The 20,397-nt window shown below is 34.7% G+C and overlaps 3 protein-coding genes across 3 annotated transcripts in view; 1 reads left to right on the top strand and 2 right to left on the bottom strand.

The window, feature by feature from the left end:
• Positions 1 to 1,730, bottom strand: part of LOC129804612 (breast cancer anti-estrogen resistance protein 1) — a 147,680-nt gene extending 145,950 nt beyond the window's left edge. The window contains exon 1 of the mRNA XM_055852102.1: positions 1,202 to 1,730. Within this exon, the coding sequence (XP_055708077.1) occupies positions 1,202 to 1,270 (69 nt within the window). The 5' untranslated portion in view covers positions 1,271 to 1,730. The remainder of the gene's footprint in view (positions 1 to 1,201) is intronic.
• Positions 1,731 to 8,260: 6,530 nt separating this feature from the next.
• On the top strand, positions 8,261 to 9,022 carry LOC129804606 (uncharacterized). Its single transcript, XM_055852096.1, has 2 exons — positions 8,261 to 8,463; positions 8,561 to 9,022. The coding sequence occupies exons 1-2, from the start codon at positions 8,337 to 8,339 to the stop codon at positions 8,926 to 8,928; spliced, it is 495 nt and encodes a 164-aa protein (XP_055708071.1). The 5' UTR covers positions 8,261 to 8,336; the 3' UTR covers positions 8,929 to 9,022.
• Positions 9,023 to 13,539: 4,517 nt separating this feature from the next.
• On the bottom strand, positions 13,540 to 20,280 carry LOC129801058 (DC-STAMP domain-containing protein 2). The gene is made up of 7 exons (XM_055845817.1): positions 20,266 to 20,280; positions 20,132 to 20,145; positions 19,259 to 19,385; positions 14,988 to 15,309; positions 14,667 to 14,927; positions 14,391 to 14,604; positions 13,540 to 14,257 (listed from the first exon to the last, which is right to left on the bottom strand). Exons 1-7 carry the CDS (start codon positions 20,278 to 20,280, stop codon positions 13,540 to 13,542), a joined length of 1,671 nt encoding a protein of 556 aa, XP_055701792.1.
• Positions 20,281 to 20,397: the final 117 nt, after the last annotated feature.

Below are 20,397 nucleotides of genomic sequence, written 5' to 3'. Positions count from 1 at the left end.
TATGACTGCTTTTATGATATATAGTAAACAACCAAAAACCATGCGAAAGGATAATTCCCAGATCCTATGTTAGAACATTTACAAAGCAGGGACTCTTCGCAAAATGCTTTTGGTTTATGCCCCATATGGCTCATTAATTCTTCCTTTTAAGAAAATAAATTTTAATCTAATTTTATATTTATTTCCCACCAGTATTACTTGTATTTGTCTTCTTAAGTTAATTGCGAACACTAAGATTTATCTCAAATTACATTAATTATATTTAAAACTAATTAGAAAAGAAATGAATAAATTGTAGCTTTATTAGTTTATTAGGAAACAGGTTCCATAAGAATGAAAAGAACTTAATAAATACAAATATCTTTTAGCAAACGAATGAGATTAAGTCAAAAATCGGGTTTTAGAATGCGAATTTAAGCTCAATATCATATATTCAAATCAGGTTTTCTCCACGTTATATGGTAATTTTTTAAAAGTTCAAACAATTCTACAAAATGTAAACAATTTCAATTGATTTGAAATAACTCTATTTCTCTAATTAGTCAATATAATTGTGGAAAAGTGCATTTTTATTAAACATTTTATCCACGTTTGGATTGGAAAAAAAGCAATTTCTGAATTTGCATAAAATTAATTGCATTTTCACAGCAACAATTTATATTAAAAGGGTATTTAGTGTAAATGGTGTGGTGTGTGTAAATAGGTATATGCAGTTTATGAGCAAAATTTTTAATGAAATTTTTGCAAATAAATTGCGAATGATTAATGTTTTTAATTGATCCGCAATTTCTCTGAATAATCTCAGGCATTAAAATAGAGTTATTATGGAAAGATTTCCTCGCAATTTCACTGGATAAAAAGAAAATATTGCTTGTGCAAATGTTGTTGGAAATGTCTTAGGTCCAATGATAGTTGTATCGTTCTTGTTCAGATGAAATTTTATGGGTTTCATAAAAAGAATTCTATGTATAGGAGAAAATAGATAGATGGCAAGAATCATTGTTCATGTGGTATACACTTTATCATATTAAAATCGCAAAAGTCGATGGTGATTTTTATGAGTGTTTCTTACAGTGAAAAGTTTTCGCTATACAGCATGGCACAAATAAGGTCATTGCCATTGAGAATGTTGTATTGTTATGAGATGGAAAAATCACGAATGAGGGTCGAAGGTGTGTAAAGAGAGATGTTGGACACTGACCTGTGCTAGAGTACTGGCAGATGAAGTAGTTGATCCTCCAGCATGGGAGTTTTCCTCCATTTGGGGCATTTTCCCGCAACTTTCTTCGCAAAAATTCACTGTTCCAAAACTAATATATTTAATAAAATTGTTAGGGAAACCACAGGATTAACTCTCAAATGAATTTCTTATCGCACTTTGCACATCTTTCTCACAAGATTTTTTTTTAAAAAAAAAATCACTTTTGCATCTTCCTCATCACATGGCCAAGACACTGAGGAAAATTTTTCTTTTTTTCACCTCTCGAGATCACTCTCAATTCTCACCGTCACACTCTTTTTCACTTAATAATGGGTCTTGTAAAACCAATTGGATGGAGGACTATCAGATGGAATGATGCTGATGGAAACAATGAAATTAATTGTATCAAATTAATTTTTGCTGCTGTTTCAGGTGCTGCAATCACTTCTTGTATTTTATTTTATGATGGTAAAAACAACAGCAACGAGAGCATGAAACCATCGACCAGCCACGGAGAATGTTTGGGAGAGACTGAAAGAGAGTCTCTTGCACGTTGAACCGGTGATTCTTTGACCGTCTCTCGAGGGTGCGTCTCTCCCAACATTGTTGCTCGCGCCACAAAACCATTTCGCGCATTTTGCCATTCCAGGCGTCTCTCTCAAGCTCATCCCAACAACCCTCTATAATACTTTGCCATTACCTCATCCCCCACATAGTGCACAATCCCCCATTCCATTCCCATAGTGAAACTCATGTCCATCTCATTGAACACCCAAATGTATTGTCACCAGAGGATCACACATCGTATCCTCCCCAGAGTGCCTTTAATCACGCGCTACTGCTAATTACCTGTATTGTTCCATTGATGCATATTTGCAAATGATTTGCTGCACATTGAACTCCCTGAAAGCCTGAGATGAGATGATATCCACACGTGAACCTACCTTACCGTGGGTTGTAAACCTAAACTCGAACCACTTGCCCTTTTCAAATGGTAACCGTCAAATCGATGAATTCTTGGCAAAGCGGACACGAGAAGTCTTCACGTGAGAGGCACTCTGAGCAGAATTTTCCTTGGCATTGAAATTGTCTGCATGGTTCAAGGTAGGCTTCATGACTTGGAGTAGCACAAAATAAACAGAACTCCTGCCATTGATAGCCTAGGAAAAAATTCATGCATCGTGTATGTCGAATTTTCTCCCAGAAATACCTGAAATAAAGAATTTTATTCAGAATTCCATTCACCGAGCCATTAATCCTTCAAAAACAAGGGTTATGAAGAATCTCAGCTAAAAATCAAGAAAAGATCTGGTAATACACCGCAGAGATAAAGAAAGTTTAAATATTTAAGTTATAAATAGATAAAAGTCAAAGATAAATATTAATTTCGAGTTAAAGGCACCCAAGAAGCAAAATAGCTGTATTGTAGAACCAGAGGTCAACTTTAACCCTTTAAGGGCGATTGGAACACCGGTGTCCCATAAAGAAAATAATTTTTCCTGACTACCTAAAGTTATTTTTTTCTTATGCCTGTACATAATTGTAAAGTAGAAGATTGAAGGATTCTAGAATATTTTTTGCAAGTCTCCAGCTATTTTCTATATAGTAAATTTTTAAGCTAAAAAATGACGAATTTTTATATTTTCATATTGAAAATTGATTTTAATTATTTCTTATACTTCCAATTTTTTTAATCAAAACTGTTTTGGTAAAAGAAACTACAGTATTCAAAAATAATATTTTTCATCGGAGTGAAAATTATCAGTCATTAGTATTATCAGAAAAATTACTTAAATTTTTGGGCTATTTTTGTCTCTATCGTTCATACAGACAAAAAAGGGACAGATAATCCTAACCGGCTTATGTAGGTGAGATTCTTAACGTGAGCTAACTCGGAGTGCATGCAAATTCGATTTAGAGCTGAAGTTGGGAGACGCCATTCAGTTATCTTGAATCAAATTCGTGAAATTATACAAATTTTGTATTTAAACCAAAATATCAAGGATTTGGATGAACTGACAGAAAAGTGTTATATGGGTGAAATGTAGACCAGAATGTTCTCTATAATTTTTCCATAGAACATGATCTCATCGACTACTCAGAAGCCAAGATAAGCGAGGTTTTTTGTTTCTTAACTCGTCTTTTCATCCAGAGTGCCCCAAGTGTTCATTTGTTGAACTTCAACTAAATCAAAGAATTGTTGTATTTTGCGGGACTTTCCATTTAAAACCCTATTTTAAGTGTCTTGGTGGAGTAGAGGCAGTCAAATTGGCATCTGAGTGATTTCAAAGCGTTATTATTGGAAAAATCAATTTTTTCACACTTAAACGGCAAAATCGGAGTGATAGCGTAGTCTGAGCGAAAAATGATGTATGGACGAAATGTAGAGACAAATGTCCTCTACAATTATGTTGAAGTAATTATCAAAATCGGTTCAGCGACAGTCGAGATAATTGAGGTTATGTGATATTGAAATTGGTTTTTCGACTGTGGCGCCCCTGGTGTTGGTCCCACGAAGTTCAAACATTCTAGAAAGTTGTAGCATTTGGTGAGATCTTTCGTTTAAGCCCTCATTCATCAAAATCGGTCACATAGAACCGGAGATATGATTTTTTGAATTTCGTGAACTTTGACCCCTCATATCTCCGGTTCTATTGAAACCACAGCGCACATACGCACCATTTTGGAAACGTCCTAGACTGGACTACAACATACTAAAATTTCATTAACTTGCACAATGCCGTTTTTGAGAAAAGTGACTTTGAATTTCGATGAATTTTGACGCTATCACAGCGCCACCTGTGGTGACTTTTTGAACTTCCATCTGAAAGTGCTCATCGAGACGAAACCAAAAAGGTAAAATTTAGTTCGCTATGTTAATTAGAACCGGAGATAGAGGCCGGTCAATGTTCGAACTTTGACCCCTTATAGCTCGGGTCAGGGGTTATGGATCGACTTATGGTTTTTTTTTGTTTGATAGGTATAATCAACGGCTACAACATACTAAATTTTCAGCCCGATGCACAATGAAATTTTTGAGTTATTTAACTTTTAAGATTTAAAAATTTTCTTTTTAAAAAAAGCGCCCTTAGCGGTGGTTTTATGAACTTGCGATGTTAGAAGGAGAAGTGGAATTTCACGAGAGCTTTCCAAAAAGCCCTCACTTTTTAAATTCTGACAATTAGAACAAGAGTTATGGCCATTTTAAGAAATTTTTTTTGGACCCTTATAGCTCGGGTCAGGGGGGTCGGGGGACCTTAAGTTTGGTATTGATGGAAAGCTCTAAGGCCCAGCTATAACATACTAAAATTTGAGTCCGCTGAATGCCATAGGGGCGGAGCTATTGAGAAAACAAAAAAAGGGGGGTCTTCAAAATGGCGGAAGGAGGGGTGGGGGGTGGGGGGTCTATGCACCAAGTTGCAATTTTCACCCGATATATAACCTTTGCCGAAAACCGCAAGTCGATATCTTTTTTAGTTTATGAGCTATTAAGCTCCAAAGAGCGGCCGGCCGGCCGGGAACGTAAATTAGCCACATATATATTCGTGATCAGGAAGTGCTGAAACACATTTTGGCCAAGTTTGAGCGCGATCGGAGGACATGAAATTTTGTTAGGATTATAGTAGGTGAGATTGTTAAGAATCTCACCTAATACACCAAATCCAGACTTCGTTGGACTTTCTAAGGTTAGATGTAAGACCTTTTACGGATTTTGTTTATCGATTTCATTTTTATTGTTGATTTTCAGTCAGCGAAAACAGTCTCGTCGTTAAAGGGTTAAGGGCAGAATCACATTGACAGTAAAATGCTCACCGTATTTCGTTAATTTACGCATTTTCATTACAATTCTTACGCAAATTCTCGATTATCGTATTTCCTTATCTCATACTCGGTGGCACTGGGTGAAAATAAAATAAGAAAATTGAAGAAATAAAACGAAAATGCGATAAACGATGAGCAAAAAAACTGTACGATTAATTTCTTTTACAGTTTTTTTTGCTCACCGTTTATCGAATTTTCCTTTCATTTCTTCAATTTTCTTATATTATTTTCACCTAGTGTCACCGAGTATGAGATAAGGTAATACGGTAATGGAAAATTTGCATAATAATTGCAATAAAAATGCGTAAATTAACGAAATACGGTGAGGCTACGGCGAGCATTTTATTGTTAATGTGAATCTGCCCTAAAAGTTTAATTTAAAAAGTTTAACATTTCCATTTCAGCCTTGTTATTTTAAAGTTTCATATGTTTTAGCTTAAAAAGGATTAAGGAAATTTGGCATTTTAAAATAATTACAAGTCTATTAAATTTAGAATTTAAGATAAGAGTACATAATACCGGCTTCAGACTGGATGTTTAGCCCAATTCCCGAAGGTTTCAAAGATCTAAATAACAAGAAATTTTATTGATTATTCAAAATTAAATGAATCATTTGCCCTTATAATCCAATCAAACAACAATTTTCAAAAAAAATCGTGCCTGATTAGGAATTAGAGGAGTTAAGCCAGATGGCTAAGTCTTAGGTCTGAGGCTCGTATAAGTTAGACGCCATTAAAATTACTTGAAGTTGCTTTGAGCTGAAAGAACATGCCGGTTTGAAATATAACGTCATAGCTACTTAATTGTTTAAAGGGCTACGTAGATCAAAAAGACTAAAAATCAACATATTTTATCTATTTTTTCAGCGTAAATTAAGAACATTTACCTATATTTTCTGAAATTTTCATTTAACAATTTTAAAAATTCAACCATTAAGATCTGATTTTCGGAAATCTTTTTGAAAATAACTAACATTTCGGTGGACAAGATTTCTCAGAGTTGGTTAATCTGAAATAAAAAAAAAATTTATTCCCTGTAATCAGATGAGTTAAACCAGGCCTTTAACGGATGATTTTATGTTTCCTTGATCACAAATTATTTTACAAGGCAAAACGTGGTGTAACATACATCAAAAATGATTCTTTTTTGTTTGAAATTCTCCCAAAAGTCCCAAAACACTAAATTACATTTTATTTTAAAAATCCTTCCTTCAAATACAATTTTCACTTAACTGCCAACAGGAAATATTTGTTTTGTTTTTAATTTCAGATGATTTCTACTTTTAGCGATCTTTTGCACCGAAAAGTAAGTTTTTTTCCAAAAAATCTTCGAAAATCAAGTCCTAGTGGCTGATTTTTTTTTAAATTTATATAGTTTAAATGTAAAGTAAGGTAAAGTACCCTTTATTCGACCGGTTCCTCTATTCGACCGGTAGATTTATTTATTCAATTTAATTATATTTGCTATAATATTTTGTGTATGATCTAACATTAATAGGTCAATTATTCTTTAAATAATACGAATCAGTGACAAATTCATAGAAATTGATGAAATTCACCATCAAATATTCAAAAATTGACCCACCGGTCGAATAGAGGAACCCGGTCGAGTAAGGGTACTTTACCTTATATATGTTATATAATATATTTTAAATGTATTTAGTTTAAACTTTTTAAGAAATTTAAAAAGTTAATTAGGGAACACATTGTAAGCTAGAACTCTGTATTATGGGCGGTCGCAACTCAAGCTAAAAATTGTACATATAGTCTTAAGAAAGGATCGTTGGATTCAAAAGGCAGGAAATAAACTGAAATCTAATCTAATCTAATCTAATCTAACAAAGTTTGCTTTTATTTTAATATGCCTATAAGAGCTTATAGCACTGGCACACCTTTTCAATTGAGTGAAATTCAATTGATTAAAATTTTACATCTTTCTCTTTTAACCCTTTAAGTTTTGATTTGAAAGTTTTGACCTTGAAATTTCGACAGTTGTGATTTTCCATTTTTTTATCATTTTTGGGTATCTTATAGAGCTCGTTGAGACCTTTCCAACGACTACTTACTCATCACAATCGAATAAAAAATGGCAGAGATATGAACAAAAAACAAAAAAAATTATTAAAAAAAAAAGTGAAGGCAGCAGTAAAATTTAAAGAGGAAAAGAATGAACAGAAGAAAAGGAAATTTTTCCTATTCGCTATTTTTAAAAAATCAGAAAGAAAAATTCGGAGATATTAAAAATATTATTTTCTTTGAAGAAGTTTAATATGTCTACTCGGATGACCTATGACATTATCATGAAGGTGTATCCCATGAAAGGGTTCTGACGTTCATCAGTAACTCACGAACCAAGCTTGAACATAATTAAAACGCATTTTCAAAGATATTTAGGTCAAAGAAAAATAGCAACAAATGTTAAAAGAAACTTTCATATATAAGAAATTCATGACTATCAATAGTCACAATGACTACTTCTAAAGGCCGCACAGTAAAAAGCCAGTGGCTGGTTAACTTTCTATATGGACCCTACTTACATGCCAAGTTTCGTCCCGATCCGAGGGAGACAGTTGGGTATTAGTCGAAATATCGTGCACACCACTTCCAGCACTTTCTAAATTTGTGTGGAAAACGTCAAAGACTTTCACTTCTGGAAGTGCCATAGGTGACTTCCAGCACTTCCAGATACTTCCAAGCACTTCCACAATTTGAATTTAAAAGAAGTGACTAAATTATTATTTTTCGCTAAACCATCTCAAAGAATTGACTACAATTACACTCGAATACTCTTTAACTGGAAAATGTTCTTTGAAATTTAAATTTTTGAAAGGTGTAAGTTTCCTCCATTGCAACAGAGAGAAGGCGTTAGTTGAACGATATATGAAATTTTTCACGAGAATTAGTTTTAATGAGGAATTGACGATAATTGTGACGAAAAACGATATAAATTTAGTTCTCCAGGACAGGATTTGATTTCACTACATGCTTACCAGAACTTTTCCTACTGTAATTAAATGGAAAGTGCAAAAAATCATTCTACAGTAGAGCCTAGCTATAGGTCATATTTGGTTAATATAGCTAATATTTCCCCCTTGATTATTTCAAAATATCTAAATCTAACAAATTAATATTTATTGTAAAAAATATTTTTAGAAATTTAATTTTTTTTTACATAACGGAGAACCAAAGGAGTGTTCCACCATCCCATTGGATTTGTCTACAGACAATGTCATAGTAGCACATGTGCTTTTATTTGCTGGGCAGGGAAATTGTCAGTGCGAGAGTGTCTTTCCTCACAAACCCCGCTCGCGAAAATGGGTGCTTCTAATTCCGCAACGCGCTCCTATTCCGTGGAGCCTGATGACCCCAAAACAGATGCTGCGATGGACGTTGTGGGAGTGACGGAGGAAGTGATGAAGCGACTCATGGGATATGAACAGAGTGAGTGTTTTCTTGGGTCAATTTTCCCTAAGCATGAAGTTAGCTGCTATTGCATACATGTAACAATTTTTGAATTTCCAACGGTTTTTATTTTTAGATATTCCACGACCGCCACCACCGCAAGTTGCTCCACCGATATCCCAACCAATTATTCCACCAGCGGCATCTCCGCCCCCAGTTCCTTCTCCTAGTCACGATCGAGCTCTCGAGGAACAACTGCGAAAGCTACAGGACACCATCGTGCGCTCAGAGGCGGATTTCTTGCGCACTTTCGATAGTGTTCGTCATCAAATGGACTCAGAAGAGGCAGCCCCAAGGCGCTCGGACAAGTGCTCGCACCTGATGGATAGTGTCGTCACGTGCTACCGTGATAATAAAGACAACCCCCTTAAGTGCCGCAGTCACGTAGTTGCATTCAGGGAGTGTGTCTTGGACTCCTTTACGTCTGCCCAAAAGGCCAAATAGGCTGATCTTTCGAGAGGCTTGTAAATAGATCGTTTTGTTGATAAATTAAATAATGAAATTATTTCATTAAAGGTTGATCTTTTTCTGGAAGGAATACCTGTGAATCCTACAAATGGTTTCAATGAGTTCAGTAGCATCTGAAATGCTATTTAATGCTCCACATAGCTTTGTAGCTGTTTTTGTCCATAAAGTTCGAAGTTATGGAAAGTAGTATTTCCTAAAAGTTCATAAAAAATAATAGAAAAATAATCTTTCAGTGTTTCTTAAGGGTTTAAAAATGATGAATTTAATTGTTATAATATCTTTTCAGTGAAGCAAATGTTAAAATCTTTTGAGACTTACCTGGGAAATATAGGATTGCAATTAAGCGTGGAAAAAACTAAGACTATGGTTTTTAATAGAGGTGGAAGAATTAGTAAAGAGAGATGGAGATGGGGAAATCAGGAACTGGAAGAAGTGAAAACGTATAAGTATTTGGGGTACATCGTGAAAAATAATGGTAAAAACAGTGATCATTTAAGGGAGCAAGTCAAAAAGGCACAGCAGAAACTGGGACAAATTTGGAACATAGGAGATCAACAATTTAAGGATAATTTCTGTATAGGGAAAGAAATGTTCAACAGTTTGATAAGAAGCGGAATGCTCTACGACGTATGTGAAATTTGGGGATACGAAAGTTGCGGAGAGCTGGAAATGATCCAGAGGAAATATTTTAAATGGGTACTAGGACTTAAACAGAGTACAAAAAGTGCAATTTTAGAATCGGAAACTAAAATGGAAAGGATAGCAACGGTTGCAGCTAGCAGAGCAATCAAGTTCGAGGAAAATATTAGAAGAAGTCCGAACAAGGTGTTGAAAGAGTGTGTAAAAGAGATGAGGAGAAATGATCAACCGGAATCAACATGGAAGAAAAGTATAGAAGGAAGTTCCTAGAAAGAGTTGGTTACACTGAAATGATAGTCAATACAAGATTAAACGAGGGAATGTCCATCTGGTGCGAGTTACAAAAAAGAGAATGGTTAGATCAGGAAAGATATAACGCACTGACAGAAGAATACAAGCTCCTATGGACCCTTTGGATACCGAAGTACTTGAAAAAAGGGATTGCGATAAAAATACTTGCAAAATATAGATGGGAAAACGGGGAAAAGGCATTAGAGAGATGGACGACGGAGTGTGCTTTTTGTAATACAGGGTTAGACGATTTAAGGACATGTATTAGTAGGGTGCTACAGGGATTTAAAAGGGAGGGAAGATAGAGGAGAAATTCTTAACGAAGATGGAAGAGGGGCAGATTATTTGAGAAGATTGGAAGCTGCAAAAAATATGTATTAATGTTAACCCTTTAAAGACGATTGGAACACCGGTCTCCCATAAAGAAAATAATATTTCCTGACTACCTAAAGTTATTTTTTTTTCTTGTATTTATATGTAATTGCAAAGTAGAAGGTTGAAGGAATCTAGGATATTTTTTTGCAAGTCTCCACCTATTTGCTATATGATAAATATTTAAGCTCAAAAATGACGATTTTTTAAATTTTCATATTGAAAATTGTTTTTAATTATTTTTTATACTTCCAGTTTTTTTTAACCAAAACCGTTTCGGAAAAGGAAACTCAAACATAAAATTTTTCGTTAGAGTGAAAATTATCAGTCATTGGTATCGTCAGAAAAATTACTTAAATTTTTGGGCTATTTTTGTCCCTATCGTTCATAGACACAAAAAATACACCAAATCAGACTCTGTTTGCTTTTCGATGTTTAGATGTAAGACGTTTTACAAGTTCTCTTTATAGGTTTCATTTTTATTGCTGATTTTCGGTAAGCGAAAACTGTCTCGTCGTTAAAGAGTTAAATTAAGTTAGGTTAAACAATGAATGTTACAAGGTCCAAAATGGAAGCTAATAAAGAATTATATAATATCTTTTCAGAATGCTTTCAGAAAGATATTGCAAAATTTTCTTAGTATTATAAAAATTAAAGACTTTAAAATACTATTATAAAACTGTTATACTAAAAAGCGCATGTTCTAAGGCGATATAATGATCCAACAATGTACAGAATTAGCTTAGCCCTTTCCTTCGTATAAACATTTAAAGAAAATTGCTCAATTAATGAGAAATAGGCTTGGAAATCTTTGGCGATATTTTATTTTCTCTGTATGATTAATTAGTGTTAAAATTCCCTTATTAAATTCTTCTTCGATTATATTTTTGTTTTAGAGTCTAAGAAGACTTCAAAATACAAATTTTAATCAATTCTGGTATCGAAAGTTTCCTTTAAGGCCTCTACACATTGGGAGCAATTTTTGTCAAAAATTGCTTTTTTGAAGGAAATTGCATGCAATGCTGCAGGTGGAAACGTCAAAATTCTGTCAAAAATGCAATTTTTGACGAAAATTGCTCCTAATGTGTAGAGGCCTATAAACACGTTTTATCTATATTAAAAATTGTGTCATATTTATCTTGAAATTGCCCCGCAATGGGGGACTTTCACACATTCTGCCTTTCAAGTGAAATGAATTTCTCCACAATAGACTAATGAAATTAAAAGATTGTTATTATTTTTATTAACCCTAAACCCAACTGTAATTCACAGAATATACAAAGTTTTACTTCTCTTTATCATCTTTTAGCAAAATGGTCTCAAAATCCATTTTGTAATTTAGGGGTGAAACTGCCCCCCCTCCCCTAACTCACTAAAAAGTTCGTAATTCTATTTTTTCACATACATTGTTCTTAAACTGATTATTTACCGAGCAGTTTTTGTTCTTTTGTAAACATTTCCCAGTAAATGCTTGTAAAATTTTGTCATTTTGTCAATTTTGTCAACTTTTAAGTGGGTTAAACGATGTTACGAGGCATTCGTAACTCCAAAGTCGGAATTCACAAGCATTTACGAAACATTTTTCTCTATGTACCTAATAGCTTATAACAGGGGTCTGCAAGAATCATTGAAACCGAATAAACGTATAAATAAGTTTGTTCAGGTAGCGTTTTGACGGTTTTGACCAAGGGGTAACTCATTCCCATTTTTTCTGACAAGGGTTTCTGGTTTCTCGGGTTTCACGATGCAATTTTTGGGTTTCTCGGGTTTCGCGATGCAATTTTTGGGTTTCTCGGGTTTCGCGATGCAATTTTTGGGTTTCTCGGGTTTCGCGATGCAATTTTTGGTTTTCTCGGGTTTTGCGATGCAATTTTTGGGTTTCTCGGGTTTCGCGATGCAAAAAGTGGGTTTCTCGGGTTTCGCGAAGCGTTTCTCAGACAATTGACGAGGGTTTCTCAATATGAGTTACCCCTTGGTTTTCACCATTGACGTGTAAGTTCCATTTGACATTTGATCGGTTTCAAACGGTTCTTGCACAACTCTGACTTATAATATCCCCATCTTTTATTTATGATTGTCGAAATTTAACAATCTTGGAGGGTGTATTTGCAACCGAAAACTGAAATTTCCGGCTTAAATCGGTAATGAATCAGAAAAGCAGGGGTGTGCAATGTGCAAGAACCGTTTGAAACTGAATAAACGTCAAAATAAGTTTGTTCAGTTCAGGTAGCATTTTGACCATTAACGTACGTTTCATTTGATATTTGTTCGGCTTCAAACAGTTCTTGCACACCTCTGCAGTAAACTACTATCAACTCATTTATTACTGCACAAACTTCACGGAAAGAGCAGTATTTATATACAATCCCTTAATTTAAAAAAAAATCCGCCTTCCACCACCCGCAGAGCACTTTTCTCAACAAATCTTCGCGTTTCAGACGATTTCTGAGAAATGTCGTTACGTTGTTTGTTCGTTTGTCCGTCTGTCCGTCCGGCTGTCGCCAGCTCTAGAGGCCAAACGGTTAGAGATAACGACTTAGGACCTCAAAATAAAAATAAAGGACTTTTTAAATTATTTTTTGGAATCTTTCGAATAATTTACAAATCGGTTTAAATCGATTGAGAACCGGTAAACGGTAAATTATTTATTATTTATTATATTTTTTTTCTCTCGATTTCTCATCCGCTACTATTTTTCCGAATTAAATACAAACTCAATTTATTAAGACAACATTTATAATATAGTCCTATGTAAGTACTCTGTATTTTTGGGCATGAATAAATTCAAATTCAATTCAATTCAATTCAATGATGCGAAAGTACTTTCTTTTTTTGTTTGTAAACTTGTCATCCAAACGTTAAGAGATCCGTGCTTCCGGTATTGGGATTATCCCTTAAAAATCAGTACAAGAACCATTATCATGCATGACCTTAATTACTCCCCAAGTCGTCCAATCACTCCAAAACAATTACTTTTATTTTTGGATATGTAAAAATGCCATCTTAAATTTTTGAGGGTCAAAGTATATCCACCACCAAATTGGTGAAAATAGGCCGCCAATTTGGTTATTCGGATTTTGTTTTGCAAAGATCTTAAAATTGGTATAATATTCGTAAATAACTTATCTTCAAGTCAATTTCTTAAGCATAAGTCGAAAACCTAAAATAACATATTGACCATCTTGACGCATTGTAGGGGCAATCGATGTTAATGGTCACGTGAATGTCCAGTATAACAACTTAAACTATATGTATAGGGCAACCGTAATGAAAATTCAATAAACCTTACCTAAAAAGTCCAGCTTGATGATCTTCTTGGTTCCCAGAAATTATTTGCGCCATTTTCCGGGCTGTTACTGCTAGAAAGCTTTTGCGTCGCCGAAGAATTTCTCCGTGAAGCCAAGCTGCCCTTTTACGCGCTCTTTCCGGATGATAAGAATCTATAACTATTTGCTGGGCACGCAAACTCAGAGGTTCCAACAGGAGAAACAACCAACAAATAACTATAAGACATATTATAGTGCGAAATCTTCCAAAATCTGGCGAACTGGGATTGGGCAGGCAGTGCCGAAAATCTGCTGTAAAACCCTTAAGAATTGGATCGAATTCTTGTACAATATTCCTGTACATTTCCGCAAGGGGTCCGGTTCCAGAAACTTTAACGATCGCCTGGCCTGAAGTTATTACAGGCAAGTGACTTGCTTCGTATTCTCGAATAGTAACTAGAATCCAATGCAGAGTGTAGTCAGTGAAGAGGATCGTGAAGATTTGAATGTTCGAAAGGAGTAGGAAAGGAAAAGATCGAATGAGTTTTCGTCGTTCATATTGGATGAGCCAAAAGGATCCTAACTCAGTGTAGCGATCACATTCCTTACCACGCAATGGAAGAACTTGATCTTGATCACGTTCTGCACATTTTTGTTCAAACTCATGGAAATTACGAGTTATGTATATATTCTTGTAATCATCTCTCTTCAGATATTGGGCCTGGTACCTAAAGACCCTATAGAAGGGATTTAATTAACGGTCAGGATTTATTCAAAGAGACTAAAAACAAATTTTATAAAAGTTTTGTTTTAGACCATGGTGAATAAAAACCATCGTTATAAAATTTGTTCTAAATATTTTGTACTTACTTGTAAAACAGCCACAAAATGAAGATCAAGGACAAAATCTCCATAAAATCGAGAAAAACCATAAATTTCACTGTTCTCTTCTTTATTTCCATGGCTATATTCTTCTTTATTTCTGTCCAATTCTTAGAGGTCGATATTTCAAAATCAAAGTCAGAATCGAATTCAATGGTGAAGTGGAATAATTCCTTTATAATTTCACTAAATTGTTTCGTAACTGTAAATGAAGAATAGCATTTTTTGTACAAAGTTAATTAATTTTAAGCTTAATGAACTCACTATCTTCAATAACATTAAGGATGGCCTCTCCGACAAACTCAATGGCCACGCACATGAAGCCCAGGATTTCCATGGGAACGCACAAAGGATGTAGGATATAATTCACATTGCAAACAATTGACGCGATTCCAAGCTCTTCTTTGCATTGGTCTACCATTCGGTTTAGAGAGTCAATGCACATCTCATAAGGAGACCCAAAGGTATCTTGACATAAATTAGAAATATCCTTAAGCCATCCGAAAGCTTGACGAATGAATCCGGCTAAGGAAAAAACTTAGTTTTAACGGCTACAATAAAAAATAAAAAATAGCTAAAGCGTACTCATTGCAATGACTTTATCTCTGATGGAACTCAAACGGTCTTCAATCTCTTGCATAGTCTTCAATACGTAGTCCTGAATTTTTGAGATCATGTGTTTAATTTCAACAAAGGGCCGCTTCAATCTAACAAAAATCCTCTGAAGAATTCCTTTTAAATGTTCCTGAGCACAACTTAAACTTTGGACTGTCTCTTCAATGTTTCCCATGATATTTACAACAGGTCCCGAAAGAGTCAAGACAAAGATATATCCTACAATTGCTGATCTTCCACGCTTGCTCACTAAAGTAGGAATCAGAAGCACCATGAAGCATTTGAAGAATCTCTGGCGAAATGCAAAAACGGACGTGATAGTGAAAATTAATAAAATAATCCAGAAAGAAGGATAAAAACGGTAGAGGAACATTTGATAAAGGAAGAATGTGAAGATTGAACTGCTTCCTAGCGTCTTCAAAATGTCCTTAAATTTTCTATATTGCTTTCTTTTCCTGACTTTTTGGAAAAGTTTTCTGCAATTGGAGTTTAAATTTTCCACCAACATTTTTTGAAAGCAACTCACAACAAAAAATCGTTTGATTCCTGTGATTAAAAAATCTGGATGGAAAAATTATTTTTGAATATTGAATTTTAAATTTTCATCTCGGGATCTCAGGGAGGTGCAGGAAACGGCAGTTGCGCTCTTTTTGCGAAGGAACTGCGAAAGGTAATCAGGGATTGAGTGTAGGCTATGCGTTTCGAAGCGATCCAAAATTCCAAAAGAGCTTCCATTGTCCCCATTGGAACGCTTCAGAGTACCCACAATATAATGAACTGATAAATCAGCGAATATTGGTGGACATCAGGATCTTATAGGCCCTGAACCAGTCCTCTTGAAATCCGTAATTTATGGATTAGATTTCAATAGATTTTACGTCCTGTTAAATCCCAATAGGGGGAACTTGAGGGAAATTATAGGAATGTACACAGGACACTGCTAAAATTCACATCTTTCAGACTTAAATTTAGATATCACAGCAACTTACAGGGGCTGTGTAGAGCCTAGAAACAGTTACATTTTATGTTATTATTCTATATTTTTTAAACCAGAGAATTAAGATCTTTAAGTAAAAATTGCAGGACATACTCAGTTCAGACACTTTAAAAAAAAAATAGAGTAAGATTTGTTTGAATGAAAAGAAACACGGATTTTGACCTAGATCCTTCTCCTCCTTTATTACTAGGACAACGTTTCGGAGCTTGTTGGCCCCTTTCTCAGGTATGCAAAGTACCCATTACTTTGCATACCTGAGGAAAAGGGCCAACAACGTTCCGAAACGTTCTCCTAGTAATAAAGGAGGAGAAGGATCTAGGTCAAAATCCGTGTTTCTTTTCATTCAAATTAATCTACTGACCGAGCATCTAATTAGATTTGTTGGCTAGATAAAAAGGGACTCGAATAGAGTCTAGTATCTGCGGTCCGCATATTACACAAAGCTCCTCATACAATCTATCAATCTATGCCAAAATTATAGATAACATTGCACCAAGAGTCACCGATCTTATCCTGCCGCCCATAAGCGAACCCTGTTTTGACCTCATAGCGAACTGTTACCACTTGCAGTCTTTCTCAATCATGTAAAATCAAATTGGGTCCGATTCGTCATCGGACTTGGCTTTGTTTGGAAACAATCACCCATGAATAAGGTAAACCTTTAGTCTCAATACCGTTTAACCGAACCCCCTTCCCTCGTGTCAATAAAGAAACCTAAGTGTCCAGAACGTCCAGAAGATACCAAAGATACAGATCGAACAAAACTAAAGGGGCTATCTGATGGGTTGCCTGTAACATTTGAAGACCTTTTACTTAAATCCAATCTTAATCAAATCTGTTGAGCAACAAGTCCCCTACACACAGAAAAATTTTGACTCTAAATTTAAGAATTTATAAGATCCTGGGAACTTAAATTGGACGTGAATCCCCGAGGCGTTTAAGTTTAGAAGCTCTGAGCGAAAGAAGTGGGCTAGAATACCTAGCTCTTTCAAGTTAAGAGATCGGGAACTTAAGTTTTGCATTCACTGGAAAATGAAAAATGTCTACGGATTTGCAAATTGCAACTAAAACTAAATGATCAAGGATTTAGAATTAGGGCATTGGCATTCATTGGATGGGATTTGAAATTAAATTCCTGCGTGTTTCTGTTTAAGAATTTCCCATTTTTCTGTGTGTAGAGCTATTTTACTTTAAAAAATTTAAGATTTCGAATAAACTGGTCATTATTTAACGATGAAATATCCGCCTGGACTAATTCAAAATCATTTTTGAAATGGTTTGAATGATTTTAGAAGTAAATTAAAAGATTTCGATTCGGTTGGAAAGGATGGTCTTCTTTACAGGCAACCAGGAAATGCTAACAAATCAGAATACTTTCAAATTCGATTGTGAGTTTGATAGTAAAATTTGTTGAAATGAGTTCGAATCGATTCTTGTTATTATGATTTGTAGCATTTCACAAAAGTACTTTACGCACGGCATCAAATCTAGTTCCAACATATTTGAAGAAACTCGTACCTAAAAATATCAAGAATGTGTTTTTTTCTGGTTTCTATAATGGCTGTTTCCAGTTGAGTGTTACCTCATTATTATTAAAATACTCTAAATTTTATTATATAATCATAATTTCTTTTAGGTGAGGACTCATGTCATATCATTACTAAAATTTTATCTAAGTAGATAATAAGAATTTCGAGATATCGCCATGAACACAATTCAACCACTTATCCCTATTAGGGTCCCAGGCCCATGACATCAAGGTTTACAGCCTAGGCTTGTCAATCCTCCGCCACTTCAGGAAAATGTTCGGTATCGATCCCAAGGTGCTCCAAGGTAAGATCCTGAACTTGATTCAGACACCTTTTCCTAGATTTGCCCCGAGGTCGAGATCTCCTTACAATGGCTCGCATATACACAGAAAAAATTTTTCAAGTATCCAGATTTAATACCCGTGGTATTGATTTTAATACCACTATTTCAATACCAAAATTTTACCAATTTTTCTTGAAAATAGGAGCAATTTGGATTGATTTTGATTTCTAGAACAATGCTAAGAAATATTGGGATTACTTTTAGGACATTTTGGTATCAAATTTATGAAATTAATTTTTTGAGGAGGTAATGGTATTGTTTCTATCTCAATTTGAGATTGAATTTTAGAAATCGTGGGATTAATTTTATCCCATTGCAGCATTGATTTTTGTAAGTCATTATTTATTAGGAAACAGTATTGATTCTATGCCATTTTAGTATGGATTCTGTCCCATTCTGGTGTTGATTTTATCCCATTTTGGTATTGATTCTATCCCATTTTGGTATTGATTTTATCCCATTTTGATATTGATTCTATCCCATTCTGCTGTTGATTCTATCCCACTCTGGTATTAATTTTATCCCATTTTGGTATTTATTGTATCCCATCATGCTTAGGATAAATACCTTAACAATATAGAACTGATACCATAATTGGTAGAATCTATACCTCAGTGGAATAAAATCAAAACTCTATTGTTCTTTTGGAATCGGTTTGGTTTGCGCAGGCGGAGGGTAATGACGTGTCTTGTGCGAGTGTTCTGTATTTAAAGTGAAATCTGAGTGTACTAAGCTGTTTTTCGCCTGGTTTTTAGTGCAAAAGGACTGCAGTGGATACAGTGTACACACATGTGCTATGGAATGGAACCTCAAGGAAGATGCTAATTACTAGCATAAAAGATTATTTTATCCACTACATCTCTACGAATCCGTCAAGGGAATTGATGTGATAGTGGTATGTGATGAATAGTTGAGTACTGGACTGTGAAGAAGACATGAACACTTCATGCGGAAAAGGGAAAATTTGGCGGTGGGACTCTTTGGCAGGCTAAATGTAATACCAAAATATCATGGAATCAATTCCGGAACACCATAAAATCAGTACCAGAGTGGGATAGAATCAATACTATAATGGAATAGAATCAATACCGAAATACCCTAAAATCAATACCAAAATGGGATAAAATCAATACCGAAATACCCTAAAATCAATACTGATTGCGATTGAAAATTAATGAATTTATGGGATTAAATTAATGACAGAGATTTTTTGAATTTAATCCCAAAATACCCTAGAATTTAATATTCACGAGGTATTGCAGCCCTTTTAATACCAAAAGTATCCCAAAAATGTATTAATTCTAAGGTTTTTTTCTCTGTGTATAGTTTTCTAAGAAATCTTTTTCTATTCATGCGTTGAACATATCCATACCATCGAAGTTGTGATCTCCTCAATACAGAGAAGCAACTCCTCGTCTCTTAGCTCCTCACGAACGGCTACGTTCCTCACTCGATCTTGACGAGAGGACTCCCAACCGGGAGGTACCTCATCTCGACAGCTTGTATATTTCGAAGATATTAAACTTCGATAAAGAATCGTTTTTAGCTTTCATATAGCAATTGTTATACAAAGTTTTAATTTGTCCAAAGCCTTTTAATAACATTCTTGATCATCAAATGCAGACAAATACGGTATTCCGATCCAAGGTTTTAGATTAATTATTTTTGCTGGATAAGCAAGATATTTGCGACAATTATGATGTAGGGTGAAAGGAACTCGTGTCAGGACTTATTGACACTCCACACTGGAACATTTGGAATACGAAATTCGAACACTTATCCTTATCGAAAAACGCATATTAATGAAAAAAAAAACGTTTTTTTTTTAGATTTTATTGGATGCATTAAATAGATTTCAACATTTTGACAAGTGTCGATAGAGGTTCCCTGTACAAGAGGTGTTCATTTGACCCTAGATTTCTTTATTGAAATGCAACTGATCTAACAGATTTTGAAAAAATAACTGCAATTGCTTATTTTTTTTTTTAGAAATTTCAATTCTTGGGGAAAAGGGAAAAACTTGTAATTTGCCATAAAAATCAACAGAAGTAGGGTTCTATCTAGATCTTAAAACATCAAGGGTCCAAGGGATCCAAGTGTAGAATCTTACAAAAATACCCTATAGAAATCAGACATCAGCATGTCTGAGGAATTCCAAAATATCCATAAAATATTTATAACAAAAAACGATCAGTTGATGTCTCATAAAAATTTACTGTCTAATATCGGAAAGTCCCATACTTACTTGTTGTGAGACCACTGCAAAAATTGATAAAGTAGAAAAAAGAGGAACTTGTATTAAATGAGAAAGAGAGAGATCACTGTACCGAGTGACGAGATCAAGAAATTATTTAGCTATTCGCGTATCTAGCATCATACCTCGATTCCGATCATCATTCAGACGAGAGACTTAGAGCTGGTAATCTCTCGCACAAAACATCCAGTAGAAACTTTACAGATTCCCGCAAAAACTTTTTTTCACGAATTTTAATAAAGCTTTTCTGAGTTTTG

Source organism: Phlebotomus papatasi, chromosome 2 (assembly GCF_024763615.1).
Source record: "Phlebotomus papatasi isolate M1 chromosome 2, Ppap_2.1, whole genome shotgun sequence".
Lineage (NCBI taxonomy): Eukaryota > Metazoa > Arthropoda > Insecta > Diptera > Psychodidae > Phlebotomus > Phlebotomus papatasi.
This window is presented reverse-complemented; position numbering and strand designations above follow the sequence as displayed.